Consider the following 19,432-nt stretch of genomic DNA (forward strand, 5'->3'; position numbering starts at 1 on the left):
CATGATCCGGCGCTTCATCCTATCTTTGGCAACTTTTGAAGAGCACTAGGTATATTAGTATCCCCCTTCACCAGATCACTTATTCCTCGACTCTTACAATCATCAGGCGCAATCCTATCCCACCCGCCTTCTCAGAATGTCCATCAAAATCCGCCACAGCCCTCACCTCAGCCCTCACCCCAGGCTATGCCGATCACAACTCCTGTTCGGTGCTTTGCTACTGAAACACGCAGGCATAAGGACAGGTGTAGCAACTGCAGCAAAGTCCGCTGATCCCACAATTACTTCTTCCTTGAACCAGGACCCCTCCCTCCACCACAACACGGCCCGACCCTTTCCACCGTCCGCTATATCAGGCACATCTCCGCGATCCCATTGTTAAATGGAATCCTTTAGGAGCAGGGGGAGAACAGGCTGATAAGGAGACAAGTTTATTTCATTACTTGAAATTGTTCGTGGCACCGCTGACTCCCTGAAGAAGACGGAGTCGGCTTTTGAATGGCAGTTCCTCTTTCCCGAGCAGACTTTGACCGGCACCACCTAACTGCATCCAGCAGCAAAAATTCAACACCGGGCTACAATTAGAACATTCCTCCAATTTTCAGGGATGATATACTCAGTCTAGGGTCATTGATTTACTTTATAATGACTGGCTTCTAGGAATGAAGAAGTAGGAAGTAATGAGGTTGAGAAGCTCTTGAAATTCAACAATTTCCCGACCTGTCCCCTGTCCCTCGTGGAACTAGTATCATGCGATGTTGGCGTTGATAATAGCTTGGCTCAGGTATATACACTGCCTTATAGTGATTGAAGGAGAGCATGCACTATTTCTGTCTGTTTCTTATGGTTCAGCCGCTTGCTTAGGATAAATCAACTAATTGACTACTTGGTAAACCCCTGAATATGAAGTATCGCGCTCGGTAAATTCCTCATCTCTGCGGACTGGGCACTTGCTTCTTGAGATCATCTACCCAAGGTTCTCCTCTACGGGATTCTGGCAGGTTTGTCCAGTTGCTGCATGGGTGGGACATCTATCAGTCACCAGCCTCACTTTTGTGCAAGTTGGAGGGTATTTGGAATGACGAGTGGTAGTAACAAGTATCTTGCACATCTTCAGATACTCCACGTCAGATGGCTCGAGGACATACCTCTCAAGTCAAGGCAGTTCTATAGGATAGATTCCGGGTTATTTAGTGCAGCTGAAGCTAGCAGCGAGCAGAGCGAGCGCCCGGCCAACTTGCGTGGACCTGTGGCCTTTTTGCTCACTCCAGACTGAGAAGCGAATGTCCGAGCCATGAGCCGATGCAGAGGTGTAGTCGTCACTTCTTCTGTGCTTCAAACTGATGCCGAGAGTCAATCTGCTCATTGCCCCACCCTCCGGGGGAAAGCTTCCATATGCGTGCGATGGACTCAAGTATCGCAGATTTATTTTACTTATACCGGTGGGAACTAAGCCGATTCAAATTTACTGGTTATCTTGGATGTAAGGATGTTAGTGCAAGGTTCAGGGGAATCAAGAAGTGTCGTGATAGCTTTTGAGACCGATAGTAGCTGTTGGTATATGCCGAGTGCAAAGGCAGCGTTTTGGATTTGGTGCACTCCGCAATGTCTTGTGAAGAGAGTTGAAGATATAACAACTTCTTTTCGACGAGATCGAAAGGACGGCTAGGTAGACTGTTCTGCGTCTTGTCATTTCTGAGTCGATGAAGGGTTAGCATTGTCCTGAGCTATTTGGTATTTAAGGCTTCGCGTGAGCTCAAATCTTGTGAACCTCTGAAGATTTTTCTTTATTGAATGTTAATTGCTCCGAGATAACCTTCTTTGATCTTCTGTCCTCGTCACAGATGCTGCCAGCGTTGTATTTATGCCCAGGACAGACATGCAAGACGCCCTCCCTTTGCCACGAAATTTCGAAGCATGACAAAGATCGTGGAGATCATGGGGACGTGGGCTACGCCGCATTGGCCAGCAAAGTCGGATTCCTTGACGTTGTAAAAGTAAGAGGCAACCAACAATTCGGCCCGTCGTGCCCTCGCAGGTGAGACACTGATGGCAGCAAAAGAGTGGCCAACAGTTGAAAGGCCGTGCGTTACACCTGGATGATAATCGAGCATCGAACCTAGGCAACACTATTTGCAGCTAAGAGGTCATCTTATCTCTTAGCGCTGACACTGGATGATAATCGAGCATCGAACCTAGGCAACACTATTTGCAGCTAAGAGGTCATCTTATCTCTTAGCGCTGACACTGGATGCAATGCTTACTGCACTAAGGGCCAGTAAGCTCCGTGGTATGCCCAATGCCACGGCCAGGCTTCGAGGAGCTATCAAAGCTATGCCGTAATCGCCGAACTTCGCCCACCCCGCATCGTGGTCGATCAAGAGCACACAAGTACGTATTCCTGGTAATCAGCATAGTTCCGTCGGAGAGTTTTCTACTGGTGAGACTCGGGGCGTAACCCCAGCCGGCCATCAGCAATCATGCATCATGCTTCGTGCCGTCCGTATCACGATATCGACAAGGAACATGTAGGGTGAGCATTCCGATTGGATGATTCGCCTGTACCTCAGCCTTCCCAACCTCGAGAATTTGATTCTCCAGCCTCATGCCAGCCTTGTTTGGGGTGCCTGTTTGATCATCCTTTCCGACGTTTGAAGGCGTGAGGCAGTGCAAAAGCGGGGGCCACCTGGATGCTTAGGAACTCACGGACGGGGCGACAAGGCTCGCGATTCGAAGACTCGACAGTCACACAATGTGCTCGCTTTGATATTTGACAAACAATATAGAATTTCAGGTATCAGATGTGTTTGATGGGCGGAGAGTTGATTGATCCCGCAAACTGTCCAGTTGGCGGTTTGGGTGCCTTAAAAACGAGGCCACGGTTGAGTTTATGCAGAGCTTTCAACTCTGGTCAGCCACCGAAAGGTACGATCAAGAGCTGCATCCTTTGATGGTTAACTCGTATTTTTGTGATAATTATCATGAATCATCAAAGAGAAACAGATTACTGTGGGTTTTGCTGTCCAGATACTCGAAAGTGGCTAGAAAGTTTGAGGCCGAAACTTCCCCTCTTTAGGCAGCCAATAAGTCCGTAATTTGGAAGCGGGAGAAAAACGAGACAAACGGAGCATTGAGGATTGAGGCTCAGCAAGTCTTGACTCTTGAGCCGGTCACTTGACAACATGAGTGAATTTTGCTCGTTTGGTTTCCGAATCGGGCGAATCTTGATCATGAATACGATGGTAGTAGAATCATTCCCAGTAGGGGCTCCGGAAGTCCGTAGGTCAGTTCTCGAGTGTTCCCCTTGCATTGACACCGGCAGGCCTGAAAACCGCCACTTTGAGCCTCATCGAAATCCACAAAGGAGTACTAATCTGGCTGAACTCCGGAATCGGTGAGGAAAAGGCGAGGCTCTCTGCCGAGGTTTGTCTTGGATAAGTCTCACTTGGCCTTCCGGATCATTTATTGAAGAATGCGAATCGATCATTAGAGAGCTGTCATTTGCAAATATTTTTAGCACTGATGAAATGTGCGGCTGAGGTGACACAAATTGTAGGACAAACTCGGTGGAAACATTATGGCTTGGGAACTTGTTTCAATGGAGATCCCCATTGGGGTTGCAGTATGGACCGCAAGGACACAAAGCAATTGGAAAGCCTCATCAATAATAGTAGTAATAGTTGGGAGATACCAGAGTCCGAACAGTAATTGGAATTTAGGAGTCTTGGACCGAATCCTCCGTGGGATTTGGGGCTCTGCAGTGGCCACTTGAATGCTTTTATGACCATAATTCTGCGTGGCGTTGATCAGCATTCATACCGCCCAGACCCTTTTGTAGTGTTGTGGCTGACTATCTATTTACTGTAACAAGTTGCAATCTTTTTCCCTTTTTTCCTTTTGCTTTGTGAGGCAAAGACAGCCTTTCTAGTCTTTTCCAAAACAGTTAGACTGCTCTCATTCCTGAGCTCCTTAGAAGCTAGCTCGAACCAAGAGTTGATCCATGGGAATTGGAATAATCCACGCGTCATCCAGTGGGCCGATCCTATCCAGATGAACAAAGCTCTCTCAAAGCTTATACGGAGCCTCAAGGAGGAGGCTCAAATCACTTTGTTCATATATTCCACAGCTCTTTCTCGGCGTGTGACATGCAAGATGGATGATTGTGTTTCCACAGTGGGAGATACTCATCATCATCATCATTCACTATCCACACCTCCATCACTGTCATCACATCATCATCACTGCGTATTTTGACCACAAGATTATTACCATACATCGCTCTGTATTCGATATATTACCAATGCTCAGTTGGAGTTATCATCCCTTCCTCCTGCTTTGGTCATGACAGATATGACCAAGAAGCTGGACTCCATCCCATATGATGTGTTCTACCAGATCGCCTCGGGGTTGGACTGCCATGACTTTATCAATCTCAGTCGAGTTAACCAGGCTCTCAACACCTTGATGCGCAATGAGTCTATTGCGAGAAAGACAATCGAGGTGTGTACTTTCCTCGAAACTTTAAAACAAGGGCAGCGTTTTAACATATTCTAGAACCATCTGCTCTATTCCAAGGAGGGACGGGAAGCGGATAGAAGTAGAACTGGATACCGTAGAGCAGTTGGCCGTCTGTTTGACATCAAGGAGGCTTTCGCCACAGCTCAGCCGTATTCAGCCTCGGTTCTCGCCTACGGGTCGGCCTTTCTGTACAGCCAAGGCTCCCTCTGCTACATCTACAACAACGAGATTCGAGCCTTGAATGTGCATGGGGTTAGTCAGGTAGAGCAGGTTTTGAACATTCACAAGGTCCTCTCCCGCGCGATCCCAGGCTGCAATCCGGCGCGACGTACAATCCAGATCTCGCTACTGCACTACCGTGATGGCATCCTGGCATTTCTGGTCGAGATTGGAGAGGTGCGGGAGGCTTGGCTTCTTGCGGTAGATATGCGCAGGAAAACAGACTGCAGGGCCGGTCGGTTACGTCTCCGCACGCCGCTCCCGTCCACACGACGACTTTTTGTCCGACATAACAGGTCCTACCTCTACTACGGAACTCAGTCTGCATTGAGTCATTATGGCTATCCGCAATGGGCGGTCCATTGCGTGGATTTAGCCACTGGACAGCACACCACCGAGAAACCTGTCGAGTTGCACAACTTTGTCGGCAATGAGATTGGTCAGACAGTCTGCTTCGAGGTGCATCAGGACCATTTGTACGCCGTTTCGACCCTGGTAGACTTTGAAGCAGAAGAAGTTGACTGGACCTCCTTGTACATGTGGATCTGTCTGCCCCCTCGCGGGAATACGGGCTCGGTGATGCCCAGCACCGAGTGGCGCCGACAGCATCGCGAAGGCCCAATCAATGACACATGGTCGGACCTTTCGCTTCGAGAGGACGAAGCAACCAACCAGCTCATGATCCTGGAATGTCGCCGCGAATGGCGCAACGGAGGCAGCGATAATTGCCGGACTTACTACATGCAGCCCCTCCCGTCGCCTGCAGAGATCTCTCGGAGTAAGCGACCGGCCAACCACCCATCACACAGCTCGATAGCTGTTGAATTGCCAGACGAACCCTTAACCAAGACACTAGATTCGTCGAACAAGGCAATCTACGAGAGACCCCGGAAACGGCTGCGCAAACACTACCATTCGGAATATCCATTGGACGGTGACGACAACCACGATCACGTCACCCCATGCCAGCGGCGCGACTTCATCCTGGCCAAAACTAAGTTCCGCACCTACAACCTCTCGGCCTCGACATTCGTCGACCTCGTCAACGACCCCCACCCGTCACCGGGAGGCAGCCTCGTTCCCCACGATCGCCTCCGCCTCCGGACCGTCTCCCGCAAACGCAAGAGCCCCATCGACGAGGCAAACAACACCCTCCACAAACCAGAATTCACCGACGACGACGGCAACCCCGTCGAACACAGCGAGGAGCGTTTCGCCTCCCGCGGAATCCGCATGTGGCCGCCCGACAACGCACCCCCGGAGCTGAGCCAGCTGCTCTGCCCGTCCAACCGCCTCGGCAAAATCCAAGCGGTCGCAGACGAACGCTCAATCGTTTACTCGGTCGACCAGGAGGGACTGCGTGGCGGTGACCAAGCCATCATCCTCATCAACTTTGATCCTGTCATCAGGCATCCGGGCCTCAAACATCTGGATCCGGACTCACCGGGCGTCCGGTCTTGGGGGCCCAATGGCAATCACGCAACTGGTATCAGGCCTCCACGCCAGCAGGAGCGGACAATGCATCTACAGTCATCCGTCAGCACAACAAGGACGAACCAGGCGGTGCCATCTGTCCGGGAGGAGCCGGCTATGTATCTAAGCATTAATCATGGATATTGGCTTCGGTGAAACGATTGCACCCGCTTCTGCCCTTCTCTAGTCACACTCATGAGTAATCAAATCTAATTAACCAAGCTATATCTCATCAGTATGCTATCCGGCAAAACGGCGGCAACTGGTCAGCCACCCCGTATTCGCACTCATCATTCTGCAAGCAGCACCGATAGAGGCATACCCACATAACCTTCTGTCTCTCGTACACGCGAAAAGCACCCAATCATTATTAACATCGAGACTGGCACAGCGCCATATCAACCTCATAAGATTATGGCTGTGACGTTGACCCGAAAGTAAGGCCATCCCGGTAGGCTTTGCCCGCAGATGAGGCCATGAAGTTTCGTGCAGCAGAGGTGGTCCACCATGCTACAGAAATAGATGAGCGGCAGATACCTATATCAAAAGGGTTCTCAGCTTACATGTTACCAGGAGAATGGTGTTAGAGCGCTCCTTGATCCTACCCACATAGAGGTACAGTGGCCTGGGGGCCTGAACTAATGGCTGAAGTAGCTACACCCAGGCGCTTGTCTCAAGATCCTCATCGGTGGATACTTCGAACTCAGTCCAGACAGTGATCTCGTGGGTATTATCATCCGGCTGGTCCGCCATGACAGGCTAATGAGGTTGGAATGAGGATTCGAAAGATCAGAAGGTAACTATCGATTCGTGCGCTTAATAAGTGCCTCGACTAAACGGTACTAGGTGAGGTAACAATCATGGTACATACCCAATCATTATATAGGCTGGACATACGACTACTGCTTGGGCCAGCCCATGTGGCTTCGGGCGCTCACTAGCCCAAGGGTCTTCCAGCATGGTGAAAGAAGGCAAGACGCTGTCACACTGATAAGCTCAAGTGGGGACATTTACACGAGTATCCTGGATTATTATTAAATAACTGGGACATCTTGCCGACCCCAGTATCAGAAGGATAAGGTGGAAAGCTATTTTGCGCCCCCGTTGCTGTCCAACTCTGATACCAGCCCGGTTTGCCTAGTCGCGAGCTCCGCCGGATGTGGTTGATATACACCGTGCGAGGGATATTGGCCTATCGCCTGAGCTCCGGTGGCCGGCACACTCTCCAGGCGAGCATATTTACATTGCCGACGCTCCCACAGTGCCCAGGCGATTGCTGCCAAAGCAATGACCCCCAAAGGCACACCAACACCTGCTCCGATAGCCACGTCGTGGGACGAGGGTGATGAACTATCCCCTATAGTACAGGTGGTATTTGATGAAGAATTCGAGTAACCGGCCAGGGCCGCTACTCCTGGTATCACTGCCCCCTTTTCGATCGTAAAGGCATCACCGACTTGGCACCCTAGTGATCCATTATCGTCCACCACGGCTCCGCAGCAGTATTTGGCATTTGTTGTGTCGTAGCCCATGTTGACGATTGGATAGCCGCTTCCTCGATTGGTGTCCGCTGTAGATGGCTCATGGTCAGCATTGAGGTGAACGGACAAGTGGTTTCAAAATGTCGGACAATAGCGAGTCATGGAAGGGGGGATCAAACGTACAGCATGGAGCATAACACGCGGGTCCCCAGTTTATGTCCGTACAGCTTCCACGGGAGAGGGCATTTGGATGAGAATCCTGCAAATAGCACAAGCCATTTGTTAGGCAGACATCTTGCTTGTTGCAGCAGTTTGAGGTTCCATTTGTTCGACAAGGCACATCATCCGGGGCTTCGCTTCGGTCAAGATTATAGCAAGTCGCGTTGGCTGGGTTGACTTCTGCGCAGAGAAGCGCTAGGTAAAGAGGTAATGTACCCGTGAGTGTGAGTTTCATCGTGCCGGTCTCGAATCGCTTGGAGTCGGAGGTCGAACGGGCGGGCGGTGATTTGTCTCAAGATTCAACTGCGAAACACGACGCAAAGATAGCCATAAGACAAGTCTGGCTTCCAGGTATCGCTCAGAAGCGAACTTGCGAAAATTGTCAAGGGTCTGGCAGGCGGATTCGACCGACAGGAAGTATCTCGGAGATAAGGGAAGTTTCGACCACCACCTTCGGCAGCGGTATCTTGACCCTTGTTGAATCAGAAGATTATCGACAAGAGAAGGCGAACCGGTGCGTCCGTGTGGGCTGACGGAAGTGGGCAAAAGGCGTTGGAGTATAAAAGGAGCCAACAATCAGCACCACTGTGGCTCTTGGAGTCCGTGCAGACCCTGCGACTTCAGATCAGGTAATTGCGCTTGAATATCAGATCGGCAGCGACTGAGCCGCTTTGCAATCCCTTTGTCGGTCGATTCGATTGGTGCAATCTGAAATCGCCCCCAAATTGCCCAAGGAGGCCGCAGGCTACTGGAGAAAGCTTCATCCCACAGTCCCACAGTCTGTGCACAGCTGGCAGGACTGTGGAAGGCTGGTGACGATTTCGCATCATTTAAGAAGGCAGCAATTGTGTTCCGAGTCAGGAATCAAGGTTGAATTTATTGAGAAAGTGTCTGTTACTTGAGATGACATGACAGAATTCTGAAGCTCGCAGTCGAGTAAACACAAGAGGTCAGCCCCTGAAAATCGCAAAGTCACACAGACTGCAGATCTTGGCAGGATCAGAATAGCGCAGCCAGAATGTCGCTCCTGAGCCCTGACCCGGGAGCAGTCCTGGACTAGCAAGGTTAGCAGTCGGGAAGATATTGTGGACTAAATATCCGAAGGGGGAAAATGGGGTGGAAGATCAAGGGTGATCAACATTGAACCAGAAAGAGGATTGATTGTATGATGCCTGAGGCACCGCCAATTTCATCACCGTCACTATCTTGGCCTAGAGAAAGATCATGCCAGCAAGCCATTTCGCACAAATTGGCAGATTACTTTCGGATGGATCTACTTGTTACGCTAGATTATCCGACGAAAGCGAAATACCATGAATCGTTGGACGCTCATTTCAACTAGACGATAGGAATGACCAACCAGAGCAACCACCTCCGACTAGGTCAAGATGATGGTTCTAGCCCAAGACTGTTCTCTGGCTCCTTCATCTCTCATATCAACCAGAAGCTTTCCTCCACGATATCAACCAATGCCTCAATCTGGTGATTGGAACCATGCGTCGTCCTTGCGGCAGAACCCAGTCAGCTTCCCATACCTCGCAGTTTATCTCAGATCGTACTTACCACTAAGCTCCTCCCTGACTTTCAAGCCGTCCTGGCACATGGCACATCTTCATACGAAGGGAACACCAAGCCGCAGGATAACCTAGTAGGCGGGTGCAATGTCGGGCTGCTGCGCCTAACCACATCAGCAAGGACACAATAGCCACCAGGAAAGCCATCGAACCGCATATGGAACCGCAATAGCCGTAATATGCACCTGCGCAGATCCGCTCACAGGCTCACACATCATGCGAACCGAGTCGACAAACGAGATGATCGGGCCGACGGGGAACTCTGGACCGCAGATCTATTCTCGGGGTGTTACCGGGACGCCCACAGTAGTATACAAGTGAAACATTGAGGAGGGGATACTTACCACCAGTTGCATAACGTACTCATCCGCATTCTCAAGACCGTCGATATCTAGCTGTTTCGTCCCGTAGGGCGTGATCTTGAGTTCGATACAGGCGGATAGGACGCGAGTAGTGGAATCAAGGAGATGGAGTCTCTCGCAGTGGGAATTGATTTCGACCCAGAGCTGGCGGAGCTCGCCGTAGAACTGTGTGTTTTCAGTCGCTGTTAGTATTTCCATCTCGATACCTGGGATGAGATCTTACGTTGATGGTGACGGAGGAAGTATTGGTAGCCATCTTTCAAGGGTTGCTGGAGGCACGTGATGTGTGATGGTGGTGTTAGATGGAGAAGGATGACGTAGATGGGCATGAGATGTAGCAAATGGAGAGAAGATACAGTGAATTTTAGTATTGTTTACTGAAGGGTGAATGAAATGAGGTAAGTGAATGCAGCTCTACTAGCACCTGGCTTCTACATGACTGTTTAGTTCCGGAACCTGCTGTAACTGACATTGCTCGTTGTCAGTGTTTATGAAGAACAAGAGCCATGTGCTTTGACTTCTGTGTCTGTCACCAGACTCTATTATTTATCTTAAGAATAGGACTCTTGATGGGTTCGTGCTTAAGGAAAGCAGGACCATCAGGTAATTTATAAAAGCCCAGGTCTCTGGCCCTGCTTAGCAGTTGAGAGTAAAAATAGTGCTTGTATATCGCGCTCTGGATCATTCAATCTTCTACTAGCGCAGACTCATTACGGACCTTAAGAAACGTGGAAACCGCTGATAACAGTATTGGATGAGTACTACTGTTAGATAGCAGTGCAGCACTGACATTAGACGCTCATGATGAGGACTACCTGAGATTAACCGAGTTAACCAAAACACGGAACTGGAGTAAGCCAAAACCCAGATGTAGTCAGCTCAGGTTCCAAATTATTACCCATGCACCCGTGGTAACTATTAAAGACGCATGCATTCCACCAAAACCCAGAAATCAAGTTAGCCCGTTTAGATTTAGACCTGCTTCTCCGCGGTCTCGGTAGTAGCAGCAACAGGTCCATCTTTCTCGGAGTGGGCAGCGATCTTTAGGTTTCCCTCAGCAATCTCCCGTTCGAGCTCCTCGAGTCTGCTGCGCTTATTGAGCTTGCGCCAGGCAGGAAGGCCACTGTCAAAGAGTTCGTCCATTTCCTCGAGAGTGAAACCCTTGGTCTCGGGAGCTGTAAGGAACATGTGAATGAACGCTGCGGTATTGAAGGCGGCGAACTGTAAGAACTGTCAGTTGACTATTCACGGTTTCAAGATCTCCACTCAAGGTTCACGTACGACCATGTACATCTTCCAGTTGATCGACCACAGCAGAGGTGGGACGAAAAGAGCAAGAAGACAGTTCCAGATCCAGTTCGACGCGGTAGCGAGAGAGACAGCCTTGGCGCGAACCTTGGCCGGATAGATTTCCGCAGGGTAAGTCCACGAAGTAGGACCGATGGTTGTCGCGAAAGAGCAGACGAAGAGGTAGGAGAGGGCGATGATCGCTTTACCAACGGCGGGATGGTCGGACACAGTCCAAGAAATGGCATCCAGCTTGGGGTCTGTATGAGGGTTGGGCTTGCCAAACCCAGCCTGTAGGCCTCCTTCAATGTACAGGAAGATAGCCTGCAGAGCAAAACCAATCAGGATGGCAGGACGACGACCGAATTTGTCCAGGTAGAGGATGGCGGGCAGGGTCAAAGCGGTATTCAGGATATACTGAATGGAAGCGGTCAGGAGAGGGCTTCCAGTTCCAGTACTCTGCATAATATACACGATGTAGTACATCATGACGTTCATACCTGTAGCAGCCAACCATTAGTTTGTGCCGCATCTTATTTTAAGGTCACGATCCACTCACCGCACAACTGAGACCACATCTGCAAACTCATACCAAGGAACACACGCTTGACAATGCGAGGCTTGATCAGTTCCTGGTAGCTAGTAGACGCCTGCTCACGCTCCAGAGCCAAAGCCTCCTCGATTTCCCGATATTGAGCCAGAACCTTCGGATGGTTGACGTCCCCGTTTCCATGAAGGTTTGCAAGAACCTCCATAGCTTCCTCCCAGCGGTCTTTGCTTGCAAGCCAACGGGGCGACTTGGGGAAGAAGAACATGCCGACGAAGAGGATAAAGCCAGGCACCATCTGGATGCCCCAGGGAATGCGGAAGGCAGCGGTACTCTGAGTCGGGTTATCGGGACCACCATCGACATTGCTAGCACCGTATTGCTTGTCAATCGTCAGTGAAATATGTCTCCGTATGGGAAAAGAAGCTGGACACTGACGATGAAGTACTGGATAAGGATACCCCAGGTGATGGCCCACTGTTGGAGGGATATAACGCGGCCTCGAATTTCCTTTGGGGCGATCTCTGCCTGGTAGACTGGAACCATAGCCGAGGCGATACCGACGCAAAGACCAGCAATGACACGACCGACGACGAGGAGAGCGATGCCATTGGAGGCAGTCATGAAGCTAAACCAATTAATTGACAGGATAGATGCAGATATGCGGTTAACCTACATGGAGCCAAGAATCCACAGGAGAGACGAGAACTGGATTGTGGTGACACGAGAGTAGCGATCCGCAAAAAAGCTCGAGCACAGAGCACCAATAAGCGAGCCAAAGGGCATGGCACAGGTGATACCACCCTACTATTTGTTAGGGGAAGGGGATCGAGATAGAGAGCTGAATGAAACTTGCCTGCTTATACTGCCCACCGCCAACGCGGAAGTAGTTCACATACGCTTGAGTTCCCAGGACACCTGCGATTGTCAGACAGATGCTGACCAGAAGAAGAACAAAGAACTAGACTTGCCACTCATGGAAGAAATATCATTCCCAAACAAATATCCGCCTGGGGAGAGTCAGTCAGGCGTCAACAAGCGATTCTAGGCAGGGAGATCCTCACCCAAGGTGATGAAGCCACAGAGAAAGTAGACATTGTAAAACTTCTTCATATTTGCAGCCAGCCGTCAAAAGAAGCTTCGTGAGACAGACCAGCCACTGTGAGAGGAAGGAGAAAGTTGGGGAAAACAAAGAGAGGCCAAGGAGAGAAGAAGTATCGAAGATGCGAGTACCCTAGAGCAGTTAAATACTTCGAAGCCGGCACGTGAATACAACAGTCCCAAAGTCGCCTGATTCATCAGCCCCAGGGTGAATGCCACCAACGATTGGACCACATCCATGGAGCACAGCAACATCCCAGTACTACCCTCAGAACGATGTACCAGGAATCGGACCAAAGAGTGCAAGTCTCTGGACTAGTACGACCCTGGCCAAACGCCACCAACATCTTGTGGACGGGAGCACAAAATCGAGGATTGCGATGTGCGGATAGGCTGGTACTTGGATCATGGGGGCTGTCGCTCAAGCATTTCCCCCGCAATCTACCCAAGTTTACGTGTCGGATTTAGGCTTGACTGGCCTAAAGGAGGAGCTTAGGACTCTGGATGGATATGCCAGCATGGATGTTAGAATAATATGACCTATCCACGTGGTGAGCTGTCTTTGCAACCCTGCTGCTTACCCCAGACACAGAACAGACAAAAAAAAGCAGAAGGCAGATAGGGCCCTCTTCATCTCCATCACATCCCCCATTTCACTACTTTATCAGGAATAAAGTATTGGCCATGGACCCTTCCATTAGCTCCAAGTGTTGGAGATGGGAAACACTGACCTGCGCGGGGAAATAGACACCGAGAAGCGACATGCATCCCAATCCTCCCAATCTATCTCCTCCACCCACGGCCTGACTATGACTATGGATAATGGATCGGCACAGAGCAGACTCAAGCACGGACTGCCTTGTCACTGACCAATTACCCTGACAAGCCAAGGTAATCCGCTGAACGCTCGGGTTATTGGCCGACGAGAGACAAAGAGTGCAACCTCGACTCGAGGATGGCGCGTGATAGGTGGAAGTTGCAGTCATCCATGGAGTTATGATCCAAGAATCATGGCTCAATGTCACGGTCTCATTCTCGCATGGCATCTGCATCAGCCGGCGTGCTTGGCTTCCCACGTTTCCTATTTCAATGCGGAGGGGAGATTTGATGGACATATGACCGGGTTGATCGGATGCGATATTTCAAGCATTAATATTGTGTTTGTTCATGTATATACAGGTATTGCTCTTCATCTATATACAAGAAAATAAAAGAGACTAAATAATAGAAATCAAACGACACCAAACGCCGCTCATGTCGATATTTCCAGTTTCATCAAACATGTCATGATTCGTTTACAAGAATCCCTTCAGCACGTCAACCAATATTGAATTGTCGTCGGGACGATCCAGAAACTCGGCCAGCGAACGACTCGTCAATTTACTGCTCAGAGCTCCTCCCAGACTGCTCAAGTTCAGATTCTGCAGTTCTGATAGCAGACTGCTCGTGCCTTCCGACGACGATGAGTCGGTGATGTTCATCTGGTCGAGGATGTTTGTCCCGTTCTTGTTGAAAATTCCCCGGAGGGTGTTGATCAGCAGTCCGCCGATAGGAATCTTCGCGCTCAGGGTCAGATTCCTCATCACATTCGTATAATATGGCACCTCTACGCCGTCATAAACGACCGATTTGCCAACCGTGTTGAGAGTCAGATATCCGTTGGGGAGGGAGTCTTTCTGGCTCTGCAGGACGGGTCCAAGGTTCTTCAGCACAGTTCCAAGATCGATTCTGCCGCGGACGGGATTGGAATGGTTGCCCGGTCTTAGGATGAGGTTATCGATCGTTGCGTTGCCGATGACGAGATCTCCGCTCTTAAGGTCCAAGACCGTTGTGCCCTCCCAAGTGTTAGTGATGCTTGACAACGGATCATACTATTGACTCACGATTTCCAAAGTCATGACCGAGGGGTTGGGCAAAGTGGCGTTGGCGATCAGGTTGGTACCGTCTGATTCAGGAGGCAGAAGCAATTGCGACCCTTCGATGGCAAATCCGGCGAAGCTATTCAGGGCTGAGCAGGTCAGCAAGCGATTTCGGTACTTATACAAACGACTCGCTTACTGTTTTGCTTGATCGTCTTGTCCATCGTCACACGAGATTTAAGTTTGCCCAGATATGACATGGTAGTCCCCTTCAAAGACAATGGTGCATGTTCCTCAAACACCACATTGTGCACATATTTAGCCCACTCATCCGCATTGAGCGGAGTGAATTGATTGGTGACTCCCAAAGTGGTGTTTCCCGAGATGGTTGTCCCATTGAGGTACAACTTGGCCCAGGTGCTGTTTCCGGGCTCGTCCCGGTTGAAGAGGTCTAGAGTGATAGGGTCAATTCGCACTGGGAGACCGATGGGCAATTTGAGTGCAGACTGCATAGTGAGGATTACCGAGTCTGGACGAGGTTGCATGACCTTCGCATCGACGAGAACAAGTTTGGAATTGTCGACAACTCGTTGAGAAACGGCGGGAAGAATCACCAAGAAGCTGTTCTAATGTCAGCAAGGTCACATTTGTTGTGAACGTGGGCGCCGGGGCGGAAAGACGAACAAGACTGGGAGGATGATAGCGAGGAAAATGATCGAGAAGAAAATATAACAACACCAGAACCGGGCCCAGTGGCGACGGATGGCCTCTTTCTTCGTTCTCTGTTTCTTTTCCAGCGATAAAGCTGTCTCGACATGTTCGATCTCGCACCCATCTCCATTGGCCGGGGGTAACGGCCCTCGATGGATACCGAGGGCATACTTGGCCCCTGCAGCGCTGAGATAGGAGGGCTTCTCTTCCATCTCGGCCATGGTGGCAGTGATACGAATGGCAAGAGTCTAAAGATAGACTAGACCTTGAAATCCGGGGTAGGCGATAGGAATGGATATAAATGAAGAAGACGTGTTGGAGGTGAATCCGAAGATCTTCGCCTCCAAGCCCGTCAACCTCAATCTACCCCATGCTCGATCCGCACGAGAGTCATAGCCGATTGCGGGCCACACGATAATTTCACTTTATCGACTAGCTCCGAGTCAAATTGAAATATTTGTTATTTCCTGCGCCGTTTCGCTTAGCTCTGGGCCCAAGTGCCCCCGGGCCTTGCTGTGTTGTATTGAGTTTGGCCACTTTTGTAAAGACTTAAGCCCTTTAGGGGGTTCCCTCCGCATGATCGACACTGCGACTTCGGCATCTCCCCCTGCAGCCAATCCCGGCGATTGATTAACAGTTCACATGCGGCCATTGGGATGAGGATCACCGCAAACTATTAAAGAACCGCGGTTGTTAATCATTACTGATAAGAACTAGGAATAACAAGTCAGGTGGATGGGGGGAAACAGTACGAAAGTGGCTTCATTGTTGGGTCGTTTCGACTCAAGCTTTGCCCGCGAGTCCCACAGACACTGGAGAAGTCCGAAAGTTGGGGAAACGGAACTCTCCCAGATTAGGGGGTGGATATGCGGGGGATGAGAAAATGACGATAATCGTCGGATCAGAAGAATGGGCAACTGCAGAGGTCTGCATGTGCTCTGAGATCATTTCTTCAGTGACCTGAGATGAAAGAGCTGAAAAGTGTGTGGTGTGATGATCGCATGAGGCTTCAGGTTGTCTCATTCTAATTCCACAGTGAAGTTTCCTGAACCCTTGCAGCAACGCCATCACTCAACACTGGGAGACTGGTTTACAATTAACCTCTTCAAATATTTTTCTGGGGTAAAGAACTACAGCATTGCGTCAAAATGTCCCTCGACGAAAAGCTCCCCGAGGCAAAGTCACAAACACCCACCACCAACAGCATCAAGTCAGAGACTCATCCTATCGATGCGCTGGATAACCTCGAAATACTCCCCCAAATCCTCCAAGAGGGCATCCTCTTCGCTGGATCAGGGTCAGCGCTCCTCCTACAAGCAGCCCTGCCCGAGATTCGCAACGATCACGACAAAGCCAGCAACGGCCCCAATCTAGCCACCGAGCTGGGCGATGCCTTGCAAGCAATGCTAAGCTACTTCTCCTGCCTGGTCTTTGGCACACGAGAGGAAAAGAAGACGCTGCTCGAGATGCTTAGTCGAGGACAGCCTCCTCTCCGCGGCAGCGAGCATTACTACGCCGCTGCGCCCGACGTCCAGCTCTGGATCGCGGCGACACTCTACGCCACGGCAACAGACTTCTACCAGCGCATCTATGGCCGGGTAGACTACCGTACGGCCGAAAAGGCCTACGCGGAGTTTGGTCTTCTAATCCACGCTTTGGGCCTGCCTTCAGGCGTCTGGCCCGAGACGCGCCAGAAATTCTGGAAATACTGGGACGACCATATCGAGCGGTTGACGGTCACGCCGGACGCGAACAAGTTCGCCAAAGATCTGCTGCATGACAAGGCTGTGCCGCGGTGGGTGCAGATGCTCAAGCCGTTTCTGCGGGTGGTGACGATCGAGATGCTGCCGCCGAGGATTCGAGAGGAGTATGGGCTCAAGTCTACGATGGGGTCGAGGGGGTTGTACCGTAGCACGATGGGGTTTTCGAATGCGGTCTATCCTGCGCTGCCGGTGTCGATGCGGTCCTATCCATTGCGGTACTATCTGAATGAGTTGAGGAAACATTTGAAGGTTGTTTGATCGGGTCATGTCCTGTAGATACTCCATGTGCTCTAACAATATTCCAGCAATGAATCTGCTTGAAGGATCCTATTCCTATCCTCTCGTCAACCCCCAGACCTCACTGATTCCACAAGCCTGCACAGTTTCGCTCGAGTAAGAGAAACAAAAGACATTGATGCAAGTGCACTTTATCCCAATTTTATGAAAAGCAATCAAGAGTCATCCGTATATGCACATATATATCCATGAGAATTCATCACTCATATATACCCATGACCCCATAAAATCTCTACGTCAACGACGCCAACAACCCACCCAGCAACTTCTCCACAGCCGAAACCAGCTGCACACATGTCAGCATACAACCTTATCAAGAAAGGAATAAAGCAAACATACCGGCGTCGCATCCCCAATTAAGGTCGATGTCTCATTCACAAATGTGGGTGTCAACAGCGAGTGCGCGTTATCAATCACATCCTGGAGTTTGTTGACGTTATCGCCTGAGAGCAACTTGGCGATGTTGGACGGGTTGTCGCCGCCCAGGAGCACGGCGCCGCCTTTGACGATGGTTTGGAGGTCGTTGAGGGTGTCCTCGCTTAAGAGCTCTTTGACGCCGTTGAGGATGGTAGGGAGGTCGGAGAGGAGGCCGCCTGTAGATTGGGGAGCTGGTGCGGCCACTGGGTTTGGGTTTGGGTTTGGGTTCGGGTTGGCGAGGGCGAGGGGAAGGAGAGGGAGGAGGAGGCTTGAGAGACGCATATCTGTCAGGGAGTGGTAGCTTGTGTTGTTGTTGTCTGTTTGATGTAAGAAAAGAAGTGTCTGAGTGGTTTGGAGAACAGTAGATACTCCTCTCGACCAGAGGTAAGTATATGTATTTGCTATCTGCAGTTAGTTAACTATCATGAATACGAGATCTCACATTGCAAGAAACAAGCATCATGATTACCCCGCTATCTACTGTGAAATCCAGCTCCATCGCCATCAGCTTCATCAAACATGCGCTAGGCCTATCTATGGAGTATGCCAGGAGTAAATCCCCGATTCGACATGTCTTGGTCCCATCCAGAGTCTAGCCCTGCAGCTCTGGATCTGGACAAGTACTTCCGAGGCTGTAGATATTTCACTCGGCCCTTACTTCATCGTCTTACCAAGCCAACCTAGGATAATGACTTGGTAGAAGTGAATCCGAAGATAAAGACGTCAATCTCTCAGTATTCATGTGATCAAGGTTCAGTCCGTCTCCAGCCTCCGAACTCCACTCCCCACAGTTGCCTCCCTGCCGCAATGCATTCCCTTTTCGGTAGCTTGACGCTGGTCCCTGGATGATGTGGAGATAACCCCAAGACATTGACCCGAATATACGCGGTTTTCATTTACATAGATTAATGGTTCAGGGTCTTTTGAGCCACATACGTAGATATGTCAATCTTTATTCATCCCCGCGTCTGGTTGGGTTCTACTTTATAGTACTTGGATTCGCGGTGAGGATCACAGGTCTGGATTATCACGTAGTCTCGAGTGGATTCGACCATGGTGAAGCTACTCAGGCTAGAGCGATGGGACCGTTGATCGTTGACAATTCGAGTGTAGAGACAGTTAGGGACCTCGGGATCGGAGACTCATGTGAAAGTCTGTCTATTCTTCTCAAGAATTGGCGCAATCTCAACTGTCATTATTCTATTAGGCACAGGATGAACAACTAAGGTAGTCTCAGTGTACTCCGTATTGCTCAATGCATGCTATCATCATGCCCGATTCTATTGTCTACCCTGTTGTAACCAGTATGTCTTGTCAAAGAGCGCATGAATTCTCCGCATCTCCACTAAAGCTTAACCGAAGAGCTATACCCGTGGATATTCGACTAAACGTGCCATTTTATTACCCAACAGACTAAACATCTAGTATCATCCAAAGCATAGACTAGTTCACAGTCATAGACATCATCCATATTCCGTACTTTCGTAACATTGCCACTCGTTCCTTGATTTTACCTCCATCGATGTGGACCGCTGATCACATTCACATTCACATTCGCTCGTCCCTCACAGAACTAACGCCAACCCCAGAACCCCCATTCCCAC

The 19,432-nt window shown here is 50.2% G+C and overlaps 7 protein-coding genes across 7 annotated transcripts; 2 read left to right on the forward strand and 5 right to left on the reverse strand.

Moving 5' to 3' along the window:
- Positions 1-4,341: 4,341 nt before the first annotated feature.
- Positions 4,342-6,366, forward strand: fbx15 (F-box domain protein; the record flags this gene model as incomplete). Its single annotated transcript, XM_026756765.1, has 2 exons — positions 4,342-4,500; positions 4,555-6,366. 2 exons carry the CDS (start codon positions 4,342-4,344, stop codon positions 6,364-6,366), a joined length of 1,971 nt encoding a protein of 656 aa, XP_026610811.1.
- Positions 6,367-7,298: 932 nt separating this feature from the next.
- On the reverse strand, positions 7,299-7,742 carry CDV56_103464 (uncharacterized protein; the record flags this gene model as incomplete). The annotated part of the gene is made up of 1 exon (XM_026757083.1): positions 7,299-7,742. The coding sequence occupies one exon, from the start codon at positions 7,740-7,742 to the stop codon at positions 7,299-7,301; it is 444 nt and encodes a 147-aa protein (XP_026610812.1).
- Positions 7,743-9,555: 1,813 nt separating this feature from the next.
- Positions 9,556-10,102, reverse strand: CDV56_103702 (uncharacterized protein; the record flags this gene model as incomplete). The annotated part of the gene is made up of 4 exons (XM_026757321.1): positions 9,556-9,588; positions 9,637-9,759; positions 9,829-10,011; positions 10,070-10,102. 4 exons carry the CDS (start codon positions 10,100-10,102, stop codon positions 9,556-9,558), a joined length of 372 nt encoding a protein of 123 aa, XP_026610813.1.
- Positions 10,103-10,818: 716 nt separating this feature from the next.
- MFS1 (sugar porter family MFS transporter) lies at positions 10,819-12,793 on the reverse strand (the record flags this gene model as incomplete). Its single annotated transcript, XM_026757461.1, has 8 exons — positions 10,819-11,067; positions 11,128-11,633; positions 11,693-12,062; positions 12,119-12,308; positions 12,357-12,484; positions 12,537-12,598; positions 12,652-12,690; positions 12,745-12,793. The coding sequence occupies 8 exons, from the start codon at positions 12,791-12,793 to the stop codon at positions 10,819-10,821; spliced, it is 1,593 nt and encodes a 530-aa protein (XP_026610814.1).
- A 1,283-nt stretch (positions 12,794-14,076) lies between these two features.
- Positions 14,077-15,572, reverse strand: CDV56_104162 (DUF3712 domain-containing protein; the record flags this gene model as incomplete). Its single annotated transcript, XM_026757781.1, has 4 exons — positions 14,077-14,616; positions 14,665-14,789; positions 14,840-15,261; positions 15,325-15,572. The coding sequence occupies 4 exons, from the start codon at positions 15,570-15,572 to the stop codon at positions 14,077-14,079; spliced, it is 1,335 nt and encodes a 444-aa protein (XP_026610815.1).
- Positions 15,573-16,499: 927 nt separating this feature from the next.
- On the forward strand, positions 16,500-17,372 carry CDV56_104402 (oxygenase MpaB family protein; the record flags this gene model as incomplete). Its single annotated transcript, XM_026758021.1, has 1 exon — positions 16,500-17,372. One exon carries the CDS (start codon positions 16,500-16,502, stop codon positions 17,370-17,372), a length of 873 nt encoding a protein of 290 aa, XP_026610816.1.
- A 271-nt stretch (positions 17,373-17,643) lies between these two features.
- Positions 17,644-18,110, reverse strand: CDV56_104512 (uncharacterized protein; the record flags this gene model as incomplete). Its single annotated transcript, XM_026758131.1, has 2 exons — positions 17,644-17,697; positions 17,751-18,110. 2 exons carry the CDS (start codon positions 18,108-18,110, stop codon positions 17,644-17,646), a joined length of 414 nt encoding a protein of 137 aa, XP_026610817.1.
- Between the last annotated feature and the right edge of the window lie 1,322 nt (positions 18,111-19,432).

The sequence above is a fragment of the Aspergillus thermomutatus genome (assembly GCF_002237265.1).
Source record: "Aspergillus thermomutatus strain HMR AF 39 chromosome Unknown NODE_276, whole genome shotgun sequence".
NCBI lineage: Eukaryota > Fungi > Ascomycota > Eurotiomycetes > Eurotiales > Aspergillaceae > Aspergillus > Aspergillus thermomutatus.